The sequence below is a fragment of the Apteryx mantelli genome, chromosome Z (genome assembly GCF_036417845.1).
Source record: "Apteryx mantelli isolate bAptMan1 chromosome Z, bAptMan1.hap1, whole genome shotgun sequence".
NCBI classification, from domain to species: domain Eukaryota; kingdom Metazoa; phylum Chordata; class Aves; order Apterygiformes; family Apterygidae; genus Apteryx; species Apteryx mantelli.
Window position 1 is genome coordinate 49244250 of NC_090020.1, and position 18255 is coordinate 49262504.

Below are 18255 nucleotides of genomic sequence, written 5' to 3' on the forward strand. Positions count from 1 at the left end.
GTTTAACTTCCTCGGTTGACATACTTCTCCTGTTATTTGCTGTGGACTGGGAGTATACAAATGCTTAATTAGCCCCATTCCCTGGACTTGTGCTATCTGATAGCTTGATTGTGAGTGGCTAAACCCCCCTTAACAGTTTAAACGCTTAATTGCAGAGACGCAGGCTAAAGGATTGACTAAACTGATTCAAAGTGATGATAAGAGCTCCCAAGAAGTGCTTCTCTGAGTTCAGCTAACATCTAGGCTACATACTAACCTGCAGTCGTTCAATTTGCAGTGTGGTTTTAAGCTGATTTTGTTAAATTGGTACAAAAGACTTAGGGTGTTCTTATTTCAAGTTAGTTAGGATAACTTTGGCTGAGCCTTCAGTTAGTTAGGAGCAAGTTTAAGCTAAACTAAATACATTATTCTTACAGTGAAATAAGAATCTAAAAGAAAACATGGTCATTCCTGAACCAAGATGACTTTTGAGACATGAGAGTATAGTGAAGCATTTATTTCCTAACTCATAAATACCCTATCTTTTAACCAACATGTTTTTAGGAAAACTAGCTGCTCTGGTCTTTTTTTTTTTTCTTCTTCTTTTTTTTTTTAATCTGTGTGTACAGATTTGCATCTGTGCAAAGCTTTGTAAAGTATTAATCAAAAATAGTGCTCCTTCTAAGTTTAGAGTCATCTTCCATTGGTCTCTCAGTGCCTTTATCTGAATAAAGTGAGTGAGCTCTATCACTGTAATATTTACATATAATGTTGTAATCAAACCTTTGAATTCTGCCCTAACAACTTTGCTTTAGCTCTGTTGCAGAGCGTGGGAAATGACCTTAGTCCATCTGAAGCTGTCTGCCCTCGGCTTCATGCTGTGTGCTCTGTACGGCCGGTGCCACTGCCAAATAAACTCAATGTGAGCGGTGAGTTCTGGGTCTTATCTGTGCCTTTTTGTTGATTGACAGGAAGAACATTCTTCGGTTCTTGGATGCTGAAAGAGATGTCTCGGTGGTCAAAAGCAGCTTTAAGCCAGGAGACGTAATCCATTACGTGCTGGACAGGCGTCGCACCCTAAATATCTCACAGGATTTGCACAGTCTCCTCCCTGAGGTTTCCCCGATGAAGAATCGGCGATTTAAAACCTGTGCAGTTGTTGGAAATTCTGGCATCCTTCTGGACAGCGGATGTGGAAAGGAGATTGATAGCCATGACTTTGTAATAAGGTGAGCTCGCATCTGCTGTTGACAATTACAGTCTGCTATCTGTTTCTTGGACAAAAGCTGTGAGAAATGCTTTAATCTGAGACACAATTTCAGGGATTATTTGAAATTATTGAGTAATTTATCTGAAACAGTATCTTTCCCTGTGGAATTCCCCAAATTAAATATGTTCCCATGTGGTTGACAAGAAGAGTCTTTTTTGTAGTGAAAGTAAAAGAAGGGTCACGCCTGGAGAGAGCAGAGAGATTGGTGCTGCTTATTTTTTCTGTTTTTGTTCCAGACACAATAATTATTCTGATGAAAGAGTTGGTAGGATAAATGCAAAGTCTTTTCTTTTTCCAAAATATCCCTTCTTAGCTCTTGGCCAACAGAGATGGCCTGTAGGGATGTTGTAAATTACTACTTTATTTATGTGCAGTATGGGGTAAAATTTCAGTATGATGCATTGGGATTGAACCGGATGGCTGCCATTAAGGTAACTGGAAGTCACGCATCTAAATCCCTTCACATTGCTCTAAAAGTGTATCCCTGCAGTTTGGGCAAAAGTGTTCATATGCTTCACCTTCTATTCATTTTTCACTCAAACATGCACAATATAATATGTTTGGGCTTCACAGATCAATAGGAAATAAAAAGAAATAGTTGGCTCATTTGACGGGCTGACATTATATGGAGAGAGCAAATGTTAGACAAAAGATAGGTCCTTTTGCTTTTGAAGCAGAAGTTGCAATTGGTGTGGTCTGAGAAGGGTGAAACGGTGGTGATAGGAAACAATATAGAATTAGTTGTCATTGCAGGTTCCTCGCTTTTCCTTTTCTCGCCTGGAGGAGAGATGGTAGTGAAAAAAATATCAAAAGGATACGTAAAAGGAAAATTATAGTCCTTCAATTCATAAATCAAAAGAGGATATACACATGAAAGTTGTATTTTATTTGAAAAGAATACCAGAAATTGGCCACCACGTCAGTAACACACCACTCTTTCATTTTTCTTGCTTGTGCTGCTTGTGCCATGACCAGTCTTTCAAATTAGCCTGCTTATTGCAGAAGGAGCCCAATATAAATACTACATGTTTCAACCACATTTAGGCTATGGGCATGCTTTCATACTTTCTCAAAGGTTAAATGTGTTCCACTTAACAGAGTACAGAAAAATCTAGATAGTAGATTTTATAGATGAAAACTTTCTTTTAGAAGGTAAAGTCATGACTGCCATTCAAAAAGGCCCAATGCAGCAAAGCACACACTTTTACTTAAACCATGTGCTGAATTCCTTTTGAAGGCATCTCCAAACCATCCTCCATGTTTTAACTGGTGATGAAACTAGGCAGTGAGACCTGATAGGAGTTTTTAACTAATTTGAGCCATGAGGAGTAAAGATACATTTCTTAAAAAATTGTATATGAATAAGAGATGAATGATGTAGCTTAATAGGAACGTCAGGAAGTTAAACCTGCTAATCGGCTATTCAGACTGGAGAGACATCTCTCATATGGTGCATGGCTGTCTATGATAATCTGCATAACAATTAGTTAATTCGAGGATATTCTGCATAATAGCACATTTCTCATGAGGTTCCAGGAATAGAGTACCGGAGCCTACAGTGTACAGACAGCTTAATACAGTGAGATTTTTGAATTTACAAATCAAACTTTAAACATTTTGGAAGTTCACAGATTCTGTGTGGTTAGACAATGTGATGTTTACTTACATGTGTGTGGGTGGGGGATGCATATGTATACGTAAAATGCACCCATTCCACTCAACACATGACGTGCTTCTGGAAAGCAGTTACCATACGTATAAACTAAATCACGAGTGCTGCTGGCGGTGTAGACTGATGAACAAAACTTTCCTGATGCTGAATGCATTATACTTAAGTGCTGTGATAAATATGTCATTCTATTTTATTAGATATATAATTCAGTTGATTTTGATAGTACTATATGTTCTTTTCCTCTCAGGAAAATTGAAACAAAAGTGTGCATGTTTGTGAGAGATTTCGTGGAATGGGAGCATTCTGTGCATGCTAGATATAACACCAAAGATATCATTAATTTAATGATAAAGTTAATAGTGAAGATCTGTTACAGTGAAGAAGATATGATAGACATCCTCCAGTATTTGCATTATACTACAATAAATCAAATATTCTGAGTTTCGAAGCTCCTTTAAAGGTGATCTGAACATGTTAGCAATAACTGATGAAGACCCAGAATATATGTTTTACCAAGGATACAAGGAGATGGTCAATACCTGGCACTTTAATTGATTTAAACTTGGTAATATCTGTAAGTCTCTTTGAAAGTCATCCAAAGTTACTAATAACTGGCCTTTCCTTGCGATATTCAGCATATTTAGTGCCTCTCCTGGACCATTGATCCACCTACAACAGAAAATAATTAGAATACTTCTATTAAGAAAAATATTTTAAAATAGGCAGCTAAACTAGAGGCACCTAATAAACAAGTCAACATATAACTGTGTCAGCAAATTTTACAGGGAAAAGAATGCTGTTCCTCTCTTTAGACAACACTGAAAGTGCTTATATGAGTCATTTTTGCAAACAAGGTAATGTTTTGTCAGCTTAACCAGATTTACTGTATTTACTGAACATTAAAGTAGCTTTTTTTTTTAATTACTTAATCACATAGGGCCTTATTTTGTTCTCATGGATCAGAAATCAAGAGTCTAGGGACACATCTGCTAGGATAAAAAGGATTAGTTCCACAAGTTTAGTGAAATCATGCCTCTTTTTTCCAGTGGAAAATCTGACCCAGTCTAGTTAAACTGGGAAGCAAGGAGAATCTCTTTTTTACTGAAAAAACCTGTGCTGGCTGTAAACTCTTTCTTCCTGTCATATCACCTTCCTTTTTACCTCTTGAAGTTTTTACACCCTGTTAAGTGACTACTGATTCTGGCCCATCTAGTACTTCCATGGTGGTGAGCCAAAGCATGCTGTTTTGACACTATATCCAGAAAAGGTTCCTGTAGCATTCCAAAATCTTCCCTTCCTTAAAATAAATGAGAAGTGTAAAATATGAGATAAATAAGTTGATTACACATAGGATCTGGAAATGGCCCGGCTCTGATGCAGGAGCTGCTTTCTGCACGGTGCTGCTCTTCTGCTGTCTCTGCAGCTGGTGGTCATCTACATGGTGCTGCTTCCAGCTGAGATTTAGTTGCGATATGTCTTATTCTCCTCTTGCCTACACTTTCTCATGCCAGGGCTGTGTTAGCAATGTTGCATATATCAGAGAACAGATGAACTTGTTAGAGGAAGTGGTAATTTTTGCAATACAATAGTTACACAGGGCTTCCTGAAATAACTATAATGTGTATTTGAGACATGTGCTGTAATAATAAACGTTGTAATAGTAAACATTGCTAAGAAATGAGTTTGGGATTCTTGGATTGCCAGTAAGTACCAGAGAGAATTTAGTTCAACTTTAGGTTCACAGTTTGAAAGGTGCTGAAGATCCGTGGAAATCATCCCGATTATTTTTAATAGAATTCAGTATACATGTGGGGAACTTTTCGAAAGCAGGGCGTCAAATAGAGTTTTGGAGGTTTTTTGCTTAAAAGAAAAAAAAAGTAAATAAGTAGCAGATTCTTGTGGTTTTGCTCACAGTAGCGTTACTTCTGAAAAAGTCCCATTCATTTCAGTTGACCTATGTGGAGAACAGACCTGAAATAGCTGACATAAGTGTTAAGCGAAGCTGTTTGATTAGCAGAGAACTGCTCTGACAAGGAACAGCCATGAGAGGTTATTATTTAATTGCTTCTTTCTTTAGATTGAAGTACCTAGTTTATACATTACAGGCCTTTTTTCTTCTCCCAGCAGTCTGTTTTCCTGCTAACTCAGCCAGCATCTGGGAATCAAGCTGAATAGCCTTGCCTGATAAGTCATCACTAGTTAAAAAAATTACTAGTCAGATGCAGCTCTTATTTTCCCAGTGTCCTTTGACTTGGTCATTCTCGTTGTGCTCAGTGAGGTTGACGTAGAAAGAACTCACACTCATTTAATAAGTTTGTTGCTTGATTGTATACAAGGAGGAATAGACCCTGTGTTGCTTCCTTGCTGACGTCGTGGTTTTGCATGCAAGCAGTGACAGTATGAGCAGCAGTTAGCAGAGCTGTTCAGGGTGAGATTCTGCAGGTGCATCAGTCCCTTCTAGTTGTTACTTTTCTCAAAAAAGAAAAAAAGTGGTGGCATAAACTAATTTTAACATGTAAACATGTAAATGAGAGTGTAAGCAGAGAAGCTGTTACATCTTCTTTCCTCTGCTTTGTTCTGTCAATTGATGGGGAAAATGATAATAAATTTGTCAGAAGCATGAGGTCTAGGATGTTACTGCACTTGTAATCTGGGATTTTGTTTTTCTTGTTGTTTAGTAGTGGCTTGTAAGTATCAGCTTTTATGTCCAAATATTTATTGAATATGCCTTGCTTGGAGCATAACCACTGTGACCGTAGAACTGGGTGCACAGAGCCAGCAGATCTGCTGAAAGAGAAGCTGCCAGTTTTACAGCCTTGCTTCAAGATGTGATTCTCACCTGAAAAATACCATTTGAATGCTTCATTAGTAGCTCATTGGACCTTTTTCAACTCTCAAATATGGCAGGTTTTTTTTCCCTCTCCCTCTTTTCTTCCTACAAACTGTTACACAACATGAGAATGATAAACAAAGCCAAAAGGCTCCTATCTGCAGATGATCTTGCTCTGTTATACCTGAGAAGGGGGGGGCGTCAGGGTGGCTGTTGGGTGTTTCCAGTGGAGTTGGACAGTGAACCTCTCGGAGGCCCAAACAAGTTCAGAAGACTAAGGAAATGGCCATAAAGGGTGACATCTAAAAACCATCTAAAAATGCTCAAAGATTCCAAAGTGGTCCCTCAATATAAATAGATGTCCTGCGAGCATGCAAATCTAGAGCACAGAGGGTTAGCCTGACTCTTTCTGTAATTATTCTGCAAGAAAAAAAATGAAAGTGTAGGTAAAATTTCATTAAGTTGCTAATTTCCTATTTCTCATAATATAGATATTTTAATTTAGTAATTTCCCAAGCAGTTTCTAATGCAGCAAAGAGTTAACCTTTTTCTCTGTTTAGAAAGTTGTAAATCTGCCAGGACTCTGGATTACGTGGCAGGGATGATTCCCCCATGCGGCAAAACCCTTGCAGACATAAGAGACAGTAAGCTGCAACCTCTTCTCCCAGAAGTTACTGCTTCTGCAGCAAGATGGCTTCACTAATCCACTTCTTCGTTGACTGCGTTGTGTGGTTAAGAGGTGTGACTTACTGTTTAGGACAGTCTCAGTCAAAAGGTTGCCCTTTTTGCTCTTCTTTGTTTTGGCATGTTCAAATTACCCCTTTTTTTTCTGTATTCCAGACTCGCAACCCCAAAGTGTTTCTCCAAAACAATGAAAACAGTCATTTTGCCTGAATTTAATGAAAGTACAATGGAAATATTTAATGCCTTCTGCCCTCAGGGAGTTGCAGAACTGTTCTCCACACCATAACAGCAACACTTTTACAGTGCCATGAGAATTGCCCTGTAGAATAAGCCCTTTTTCAGGAGTAACGTGTAAAGGTACATGCACGTGAAAAGCCAAAGATACTGGTATTCCAGAAATGACTTCTTTCCATTTCCCTGTTTTTCTGTGATTAAAATCTCATCCTCAATATTTCACAGCTGTAGGTTTTTTCATATATATATATATATATATATTCATATATATATATATATATATAAATTTCTTTCTTTATTAGGGTGTCAAAGTAATGGTATTGGAAGCAAGAGTAACAACTCAGTAATTCATGGGTAATGGTGCAGCAAGAACTCCCAATAAGGAGGTAAATCATGTGTGTTGCTACTGTCTCTATGTATTTAACGCCACTTGGACCTTCTCTGTCACTTTGCTGTGCTGCCTTGATTGAGGATAGCTTGCATTTCAGTCATTGGTGTTAAGACATCAGGAAGAAGGAATTTAATGATTATGGGTAGAAGTTCTAGTTTGGGGAACAACAAGTAAGGAAGTTCATTAGCAGGTGGTGTTACAAAAATGCGTCTTCTTATTAAAGTGAAATCAGTCACAAATTCAGGATTCTTGTCGACAGGTGTTAGAAAAGGGGGTATGGAGTCAGTAATGGTGTAGGTGAAATGACACATCTGAAAGGACAGATGTGATTTCTGCATGTGACTCTCACGCACAAGTCTGCTGTGCCCGAGCCTCTAGTGTAGACGCCGCTTACGGCTGTCGTGAGAAACTCTCTGCTGTGCCATGCTGAGGGTAGCAGCAGGCATGAAGTGAGGTATGTCAGGGGACTCCCTGCTAATCCACTTGCATAGTTGAGTTGAAGCAATTCTAGTTTTATCAGGAGCCAAACAAGTTCACAGAACATCCTAGAATACATACATTTTTCTAATCACTAGTGGCGTTTGTTTCTTTCTTTCTTTTTAATAACAAATCTCCATTTTTGGGGGGGTATGTGCATGTGAAAGGAGTCGTACTGCTGCTGCACACCTTCGTTTGAAGGATGGGGTGAAATGATGCACTACACATAAGCAGGTGCCGGGGTGATGTGCTGTCAATAGGCTGGGTAGAGATTGCTCCAGTTGGAGATCTCCTCTGTGCTTGAGCCTGGAATTTCAGTTCCCCACCCAGATGCTTTTTAAAACATCATGAATCTTTTGGAAGAATCTTTTGGAAATTGGAATTCACAATTCCAATTTTGATTCTTACAGGAGTCTGTGTGTGAATCTAAACTTTAGAGCTTGCAGGCTGTTCAGGACAAGAATTTATGTTCTTGATACTAGTTGTGTTTGTTCCTTATGTTTCAGATTAGTTGAATAGTGTAAGTCTTCCAGCAACAAACTGATCTTCATTTATTGGTTTCTCAGAGCGTATGTGGTTAATATTGTGTGATGGATATTTTTGGTTTTGCTCCACAAGGAGACATTAATGAGAGAGAACACACTTTTACTGCATTTCTGTGTGGCCTGGGCTTTACATTGGTTTCCAAATATTTATTTCAACCTGTAACCCTCAAGTGCACAGACTGTTAAAGGTTTAACAAGTGTACAGATTTGTAGGGCAATTCTTGCATTATTACTGTATGAAGATATTCTTTTAGTTCTAATGTCAAATAAAATGGAACAGAGTAATCACTTTTACTCAGGCAAGTTTCTATTGCTTTTATTTAAAATTAACTTGAAGAAGACAACCAAGTATGGCTCATAAATATTGCATCTTGGACATGTGTGTGCTATATACATGAGTTGCATATCTATGAGTGACCTAGCAAGTCCAACTGCAGCTCTGTGGAATAACTGAATTCCCATTTGAGTGTGCTTTCAAGAACATCATTTCATGACTTTGTTAAGCTCTGCTCTCTAAGAAATGAAGTGTGCTGTACGTGTGTTTTGGCCATAAAAGCTTCATGGCCAACCCAGGGTGACAACTTCGGTCTTTTCTCCTGGCATGCAACTCCAGCCCTTGCCTGATTGACCTTTATTAGACTTTCAGCCGTTATATCCCCTTGTAGTCAGTAGACTCAATGGACAGTTTTAGGAGGAGCAGATGGATCACATACATTATGAACCTTCCCACTTATTTAGATTTTGTCCTAACAGCCTCCCCCAACTTAACCAAATCTTTTGTGCCATGAGACCAGTTTCTGAGCACTTCTGCTGTAGAAAGAGCGCTTGGAAGGAGTAAGGGGGTAAATACTGACTCTGTTTATTTGCTATTGTAATGCAAGGGAAAAAAAAGAGGAGCTAAAGCTTCTGATAGAAAAACATTTTACATACAAAAAAAAATAGCCTGTTAGTTTTAAAGAATACACTTACAAAGATTTTTTAAGGAAGAAAACAAAGGAACTAACGAAAACCATCAATCTTTGCAAAATTTATTTTGCTGGGGAAATCCGTATTTCATTAGTTCCTCTGTAAACAGTCAATAGCATGGGCTCAGTAGAGAGTGTTTTACAAACCTTCATATAATGTGATGGATCATTCTCAACGCTCATATTTACAGCTATTTACTTACATGCCCAAGTCAATCTTCAGTGCTATATACAACTGTTACTTCCAACCTGTTTGCATGTTCTCAGAGTCAAGTCTGTCCTGCTCAGGTTGGACCTGCAGCCCACTTGCTTGCGGGTGGACTAAGGTAAAGCAACACCGAATTTTTTTTAGAAAGAAAGGATATATCTGTAGTGGTAGTCCATTGCAGAAAATTGTGTTTTGGAGTCAAATTTTAAATAGCCTTATACTTGCAAGTTATCAATAATGTGGCATGTCGGAAAGTGGAAGCTTAGTAAATGACTTTTTAAAATACATTCTATATATTTTTATATATATACATATATATATATTCTATATATTTAAATATTCTTCCTTCTGGATTTAATGTAGTAATGTCAACTTAATAAAAGAAAGGTACCGTTTCACTTGCTGTGTGCAAGTTCCTAGACCTGTAGTGGCAAAGCCACGGTGCTGAACTGCTGCCTCCTAATCCCTGTTGTATGTGTGTTTGGCGTTCTGTGCCTTATCCCAAAAGAGCTGGAATTAAAGAGTATAACCAAGGAAAGATATTGCAGTGCCCGTTTCAAAATTGTTCAGGTAATGGGTTCCTTAGTTTGACTTAATGATAAATAAGAATATGACTAAAGTTAGATATATGCTTACAGGTGTCTCAGAGTAGGATGTTTTCTTGAAAGAGGCCATAGAACTGATAGCAGAAGGTCATTGCTGTCCACTAGAAAAACAAAAATTTTTTTAAATTCCAACAACAGTATGCAGCTGGCATACTATAAAGAAGCATTAGAGATTATGATAAAAGCTCAGAAAGCTTTTATCTTCGTACCAAAAGTATCAAAAGCTATTTGCACATACTCAGGTGTATATGCAAATATTCAATAGCTAGTTTTATATGTTTCAGATGTGAATAGCTGGGAACAGAAGTAAGGCCTCAATAGAAATTACTACTATAAGGCTTAGACTCTGGATCTTTCTGAGAAATGCCAGATTCATGAATCCCTGAGCTGGTTTATGATTAGGGAAGAATGTCGTGAGGTCCCTGATATGTCCAGACAAATGTGAAATAATAACAAGAATGCATTCAGTTTTAGCATGTCTTTGCTAATAAGCTCAGTGCTCAATTCTGGGAAGAAACCCTCTTCCATGAAGTAAAGAACATGCAGCTGATGATACAAAGTTGCTTTATGTCAACAAACGTATTCAAGCTTATATAAATACATGTATGAGTTGAATGCTATTGCATATGTGTAATTTTACTCAAGGTGCTTATTATTAAATGTTTGGGGTTTTTTTCTGAAGCTTTGGACAATATGAGTAACTGAGTAATCACTCAGTTATTCTGTTTGACCCCTTGTCATTGTATTATCTGTATATCTTCCAAAAAAAATTTTTTTTTAAAGAAAGATACCCTGAAAGATATTTTTCTATAAAACTTTCTAGAACTCCTCTGGAAATAAAACATCATCTGGTACTAACAGTGCAGGGTAAGTGCTAGGGTGGATCACTAGCACGCACACTCTTGAACTGATAGGCAAATGCTTCAGAAATAACTGCGCCCTTTATTCCTTGCTGAAGAATGTGCTAACTTTAATTAGCAGATTTTAGCAGATGTTTTATATTTGCCAACTTTAGGGATAAGTATAAAGTAAATAGGCAAATTTGACATTTTTGGTTTAATGAGCATTGGAATCATTCTTTGAAAGAAGGAACCGCTAGGAAAGTGGGAAGTGGCTGTAAGCAGGGTAATTATTCTTATAACTTGGCCTACTACAACTAATACAGTATTGTTTATTCCCTTAACAGAGCTGGGTATTATTGTAGCAGTGTGTCTTATGGCAGTGTTCTACTACAGTAAAACATTGGTGGTGCATTAGTGAGCTACTTCTTTGAAAACGGGGCCTTTCAACGTGCAGATGTACTTTATTATCACATTATTTCAAACCTGAGTACTGCTAGTAATACATATTTATATGCTTGAATTTTTAAAAGATCAAATGCTAAGAGGTGCTCAGCATTTGGAAAACAAAATGCCTTACCTGCCTATAATATTATAATCAGGTGTCTAATTTCATGCTAAAAAGCATGAAAAATATAACTAAGATTTTTGATAACTATTCATGGACAACTTTGTTGTCACTGAGTGCATTTGGATTGCTCATTACTCCTAAATTATACTTGAGAAATCTGAAAATGCCACATGTTAAAAATGTATACTGCTAGATACCTTATGTGGTAAATCTTTTGAAATACAGCCTTCAATATTAAGTATATTACTGGTGAAGCAGTAATGACATGCAAGGTAGACTGTCCTTGCATTTAGTGTGCCTGTGATGATTCTTCTTCAGGTTCTAGAGGAAATTACATTTAGATGCTGCTTTCTAACTACGTAAACTTTCAAATTGAAAAAAGATTCAGGCATTGATACAGATCAGGAATGGGCTGTCAAAAGACATATAGAATCATATTAGAACCATATGGCCCATGTTATATGTGAACACTTTGCATATGGCATACAGCTTTTTAAACACAATAATTTGTATGAGTAGGTGCTTCTACAAGTTGCACGCAGGGAGAGCAGGATTTGCAATGCGAAGCCCTGTCTCATGTATGTAAGCAATAGATGCCACCATCTGCATATATGTGTGATTCTGCTGAAAATTCCTGCTGTGCAGAAATCCTTCTTTACGTTGAGAAGTCAGTCTTTAAAAGAGGTATTTTCCAAAGCAACAGTAACACACTGAATTTGATTAGTTGATTTTAAGTCTGGTTTTTAGATTTGATGCAGCATAAGCCTTTTGACAATTCCAGTTTCTAGGTAAATGCATTAAGTTTTTAAGAAATGATTTTAAAAACCAGTATTGAAATTAATGGGAGTTGTGCTTGTGCCCTAGCTACCACTTTATAGAAGATAGTACTCTTAGCTGCCTGTAATATATGCAGATGGTTTGTGGAACATAAGTGTAAAGATACTGAAGAATGTGAATCCGTCTCCTAAGAAAACTTAGGTCTGCCCGCATGTCATCAGAAACTCAGGCAGCTTTATCTCTTAGGAATATATAGGCTTTATAGTCTTCTAAACATTTCTTTTTGGAGAAGATCTGGACCACTTCTTTGCTTGATAATTACAGAATGAAAATAATGGTCTGAGGAAGTAACATTATCATCCAACACTAGATCATCAGTTGATGTTAACCAGTACTGCCCTGTATAGCACATGAAGATCTGGCTATTAGGAGATTCTAGTGAATAAGTTTAAGTAGAGATCATTATATTAGAAAAGATTTGGAGAACAAATAGAATAATATTAGATTAGTGTTATAATAATAGACAAATGTTTTGCAGGTCCTAGATCTGACATAACTTCATATCTCCCTTCACTCCGCAGAATAGCTGGGACTGAGAAAACAAGTTCTGGTCGTTATCGCAGATTTCTTGGGTGACCTTGAGCAAAACACTTAATGCCTCTGCACCTGATTTCATGGCTATGTTGTGAAGATACATTCCTTACTGTTCTTAGGATAGCAACCCATAAAGATGTTCAGAACCCTGCTAATCTAGATGCTTGTTATGACGTTTTTGTAAAACTTAACTTTTTTCACTGAAAAAAATTATATAATGGAAATTAGGAAATGACTGCTGAAACAAAGAAGCAAACAAGAAATGCCCTGAATTATCTGATAGCTTGATTTTGGGGCATGTGCATGTTTGTGTTGAGTCAACTTGGGAAATTTAATTTGTTGTAGAAGTTTTAAATCATTTACATTCCAGAACAGATTTTCAGTATTACCAACTTTAGGACATAGGTTGTGTTAGGAAAGATTCCCTTAATCGCAAAAATGTAGTGCATACTAGAATTTTAAAGAACTATCTTCTTTTATCTTGATGTTTTATTTATTTATTTATTTATTTATATAACTGAGACAAAAACTTTGGTGAAAAAGGCCTTTTTACTCAAGCTTAGAAAACAGCACAATGTTCCTGCCAATTAAACAAGGTTTAAAAGTGAGAAATGATGGAAAAAATAAGAAATTGTATACTTTTTTCCAGAAGTTTAGTTTCAAAATGGAATGAAAATACTAAATGTCAAAACATCTGGTGAGATGCACTGATAATCTAAAATGCCAAAATCCATTTAACATTGGCTAAAGTTGATTTGTAAATCATATTTAAATACTGTATTGTAAAAAAAAAAAAAAAAGGTAATGCATAAGCTGTATAAATTATACCTTATTTGACTGGCATGGCTTTAAGAATGTGAGCTGTTCCCAGGAAATGGTAACAAGTTGATGACAAATGAGCACTAATGAAAGGTAATAGATGTTAGAAGGCATACTCGCACTCATAAGTGCTTATCTAGCTATTGATGCATTGCATTTGTTAAAGCATGATGACATGATCTTCAAATGTACAGAAGAGTGTCTTTCTCACAGAGTTATTTACATGTAATATTTTTAAAAAATTTGTCTGAAGAGTGTCCAAGCTAGGTAAAAGGCTGTGTGATATCACACCTATTGCCACTTGTATTTTTTTCTCACATAGTTTGAAATGGGCTTATGTGTTCATCTTTCAGCTTTTCTTTTCATGCATACCTTTTTCTGAGTTAATGTTTCATATTTATTTTCATTTTTCCATTAATTTCTTCCTCTTCAGGTGCAATCTAGCTCCTGTGGTGGAGTTTGCTGCAGATGTGGGAGCTAAATCTGATTTTATTACCATGAACCCATCAGTTGTACAAAGAGCGTTTGGAGGCTTTCGGAATGAGAGTGACAGAGAAAAATTTGTGCATAGACTATCCATGCTGAATGACAGTGTCCTTTGGATCCCTGCTTTCATGGTCAAAGGCGGAGAGAAGCATGTGGAGTGGGTTAATGCATTAATCCTTAAGAATAAATTGAAAGTGCGAACTGCCTATCCATCACTGAGACTTATTCATGCTGTCAGAGGGTAAGTGTCTGGAAAAGACTGGTCTGTCCTTGGCACAATGGAGCTTGTATAAGTAGGCTTCCTAGCAGACAGAAAGAAGCTCTAGTATAATGTTAAAAGGGGTATGGTATTTCCATTCTTGTCATAATGGATTGCATTTATGATGAAGTAAATTTGTTTGGTAATAAATGTCGTCCACTCTTTTAGACTGCTCTAAAGCAAACAACTGGAATGCATTAGCGCTGTGACTTTTCGCTTGCACTTTTATGTACAAAATGCTTTTATTACCATTATAATGAGAAATTGGTGAGAAGACAGACTGGATTCGGAGGATACGTGGGAGTCTTAGCACATCAGAGGACATTGAAAGTGCTACATGGCTTCTTTTTGGCAAGACTATGGAGACAAAAAAAAAAAAAAAAGCAGGGGAGGTTAGGTAACAATGTGTAAATAAGGAGGAGATCTGGCAGATCTGAAAATACTGAGCTCCTTCCCAAAATGTCCAGGGCTTTATAGCATTCTTTCTCCTTTTGAATTTGTCCAGAAGCTTGAACAATTCAAAACAAGTGACCAGAATCACTGAAAGCATTCATGTAGCCAGCTGTTTTTAAAAAATATCCATCTGTGCTTAGTGATGAGCCCTTTTTTCAACCCCATAATCAAACATGACTGTTAGATGAAGGCTTTCCATGTCGTTGTCACTCCAAGGCTAGAGTATATAGGGCTAAAAAACACTCAGGGGATGATGGTAGTGCAATATGTATTTGTTAGATGAATTATCGCAATGTGAACCGATTCAGCTTGTCTTCCCTGACCTGTGCTCTGTTTGTGGGGTTTGGGGGGATGCTTTAAAGTATTGGCACTGGCTTGTACAGCTGTTAATGATTATAATACCTGTCTGAAAAATTGCTTGTTACATCAGCAGAGAAAAGATTAGAGGGATTGTTAGAACTGATGCCTCAATACAATAGATGAGAATAAAGTCTAAAAATATGTTATTTTTGAAGATATTAGGGCCTTTGAATATGCTGTCCTCTTTCTGCCATGACCAAAGTAGATTAACTGTTGTGATCTTCATGTAATATACTTTTGGCACTGGAGAAAAAAAATCTGTCCCTTTCAGAATTTTTAATTTTTTTTAATTTTGTACTGAGTTGTTCAGTTTGTTAGTAGAAGGTTGTTTTGTTATTCAGTTACTCTATAGTTACGTTTTAGGCTTTCAATGTGTTGAATTTTTCAAGTATTTGAAGTGCCTAAAGCACATGGATAGGTGCAGTTGTTTTCGCTTGTGTATATAAATCAAAAGAAATAAGTTCACTTCCAGTTTACAAACAGCAGTTCTCACTTCCATCTGTTAAATCTAGCCAACATTGTCCAACGTGAATGGTAATTCAGGATGTGCAGTCTTTCAGCTGGCCAGCTGGAGGTTCCTTCAGGGTGTCTTGTCTTAAGAGAAGATTTAGCACCTATGTTGTCTCTCTGAAAGAAAAGCAGCAAAAGCTCTGCCATCAAAATTGCTAATTGCTTTTGAAAATTTAGATTAACCATTTGAGATTATACCTAGCAATATCATACGATGCGGCAGCACAGATTTATTTGGTTTATATTTCAAATGGAGTGCTGTAGTAGCATGAGAAATTGGTAAGCAAAAGCTCTTCTTAAATTAAAATGTGCCTGAGCTAAAAATTAATGTTGCCTACAAATAAATAAAGTAACTTGAAAAATAAAGTAAAACTTAAAACTGCATAATCTGATTATCAAATCAGTCCATTTGGAAGAATAAGACTTGGGAAAGTTTAAGCTCATTACACCTGCTAACTTCAGTACTAGTTTGAAACAAATGGACAGCTGGTTCTGCTGCTATTTAAAATGGTGTGTGCAAGTTCACCTACCCATACCTTAGTTTTAAGGAAAAACTTAATAATAATATATTCTATGTGCAGTTATCTGTTCGGCTCTTTTTTTATTTTAAATCCACTGTAAACTGTCTGATGATTTACAAACCTCTTAAGAGACATTTTTCTAAAAGGAACTCCTATAAATTTCCCCTTGTTTTATGAATCTGAACTTTTTTTGTATAACGTTAATCTTGGATGCCTTTGAGTTCTGTGTGCTTGCTAGGGTAAGCCTTTGTGACCGTATTAAGTAAACAGTGGTAACCTATTAGAGACCCGGTGGTGCTGCAAAACAGAAAGGATACAATGCAGCCAATCTGCAGATTGCTGGATGAGAAGAGAAAACAGGAAACCTACCCACAAAGCTGCAGGTTAAAACCTGCAGTGAGACTTGTGCAGAGCATCTGGTCCCCTTCGCAGGGTGGCGGAGCACGCTTGCCTCACTGTGAGGGTTTATGCTACATCTTTCAGTGCCTAAACCATAAGAGGAAATAGAGTTTGAGATACTGATGAAAGAATGATAAGGAAAGCTGAATTGCAAAAAGTGCTTTTTGTATCCTGTTTTATTTTACAGGAGGAAACTACTTGAATGTGCGCTACATGTGCAACCTTTGTTTTGTGGAATACCGGCGCTGCTAGAATTTTCCTGTCTTTGCCCTTGAACGTAGCTCAGTGATTTTCTTTAAAAACTACAAAAGCGTAGAGCACGCACATGGGACTGTAGCATTTGCAAGCACTGTCCTGTATTTGCAATGTTCCCAAAACTCCTTTTAACCTCCATACAGATAAATGTTCGCTTCTTTTGTTCCCTTTTTTTTGCCTTGATATTTTCAAAGGCCATATGGCTTTACTCTTCATTTGAGTATGCATGTTTTACATTAAATAGTAATTTATATGAAGGTAGTTAGAGCTGTTTTAAATTAGACTTAAACAATAAAAGAATCAGTCAGGAAAGTCAGTATGGCTCTTATGTTGTTTTTTATGTCTTGAAATCCTTCCAAAGTCATAATAACTGAAACACTGAGATTTTGTTAGACCATGCCAAAGACATAATACCAGGAGGATCTACTGAAGTAGTGTCCTGAACCTGAAAACATATTCTTATGGAGACGAATAAAAGGTGCAGTTTTATGTTTAATAAGCGAAGAGAGGCCATTAAGCTTTTTTGGAAGACAGAGATTTTTATACTGTAGAGTTAACAGGCTCATTGCCGCTTATGCAACCATGATGCTTTTTCCTTTTGAGGACTACATCATGTCCATGGCATTCTGCCGGGTAGAATGAGGATCTTATTTGAAATTTGAGCACCTTATTACATTGCAACTACAAGTCTTCATAACCTAAAAATAAAAAACTCTGTGTTATAGGGCTGAAAACTGCCTAAAAGAAGTGATATCTATCCTGAAAAGCTTACAATTATAACTTTTTTTTGAAGAAAACAAACAAAACTTTGTCCTTACCAGTGCAAATTTAAATTGATGTCCAGAGTGCTCTGATTTAATGCACCAGAAACTTTATGAAAAATAAGGAAACGTAGGGTATTGTGAGCTAAATGATTTTATAACTAATGTTTATGTTTCCAACCTGACACGCTAAATAGTAATAGAGAGATTTAATGCTGAAGGGTGCAGGCTGATGCCATAAGGTATGGAAAGGATTGCCCTTATTCTTTTTCTGTGCACCACACTGCCAAATTATCCAGGCAAATTCATTTTTTCCTTCATCATTCTTTAAAACGTAAGGCATAGGAAATTTCTAAAGACAGGACATTGGTCTTGTTAGACTGCTATTCTGATCAAGTGTGGCCAGATTATGTACTGTTTTACATACAAACAGGGTAGGTCTGCAGCAATTGCGTATGGCACTGAAATTCTCTCTCCTAGTTTTTCTTTCTCATGTAGTGAAAGCAGTGAAAAGCCCACAGGGTTTGGGAGTTGCTCTTATTCAGATAGTAGCATAATGACTGTATTCTGAGGACATTTTGAAAAACTTTTATTTTTTCTGTCCATTTGTGCACTTTTTGGGTCATAAAAAAGGTAATGTGGTGTTCAAAAAAGAGATTGCTTTTCTGCAGATTTCATGCCCTATTAAACTTCCGTGAGTGATGGTTACGTCTCTAAAATCTCAGGGGACTCAAAGTTTTGTGAACACAGATTTTGTAAATACTAGGTCCAAGATGGTAACTACCTTTTTA

General features: G+C 37.0%; 1 protein-coding gene across 3 annotated transcripts in view; it reads left to right on the forward strand.

The window, feature by feature from the left end:
- Positions 1-18255, forward strand: part of ST8SIA4 (ST8 alpha-N-acetyl-neuraminide alpha-2,8-sialyltransferase 4) — a 62937-nt gene that overhangs the window by 14423 nt on the left and 30259 nt on the right. For all 3 annotated transcript variants that reach the window (XM_067315536.1, XM_067315538.1, XM_067315537.1), the window contains exons 3-4: positions 951-1208; positions 13894-14187. In XM_067315536.1, the coding sequence (XP_067171637.1) occupies positions 951-1208; positions 13894-14187 (552 nt within the window). The remainder of the gene's footprint in view (positions 1-950; positions 1209-13893; positions 14188-18255) is intronic.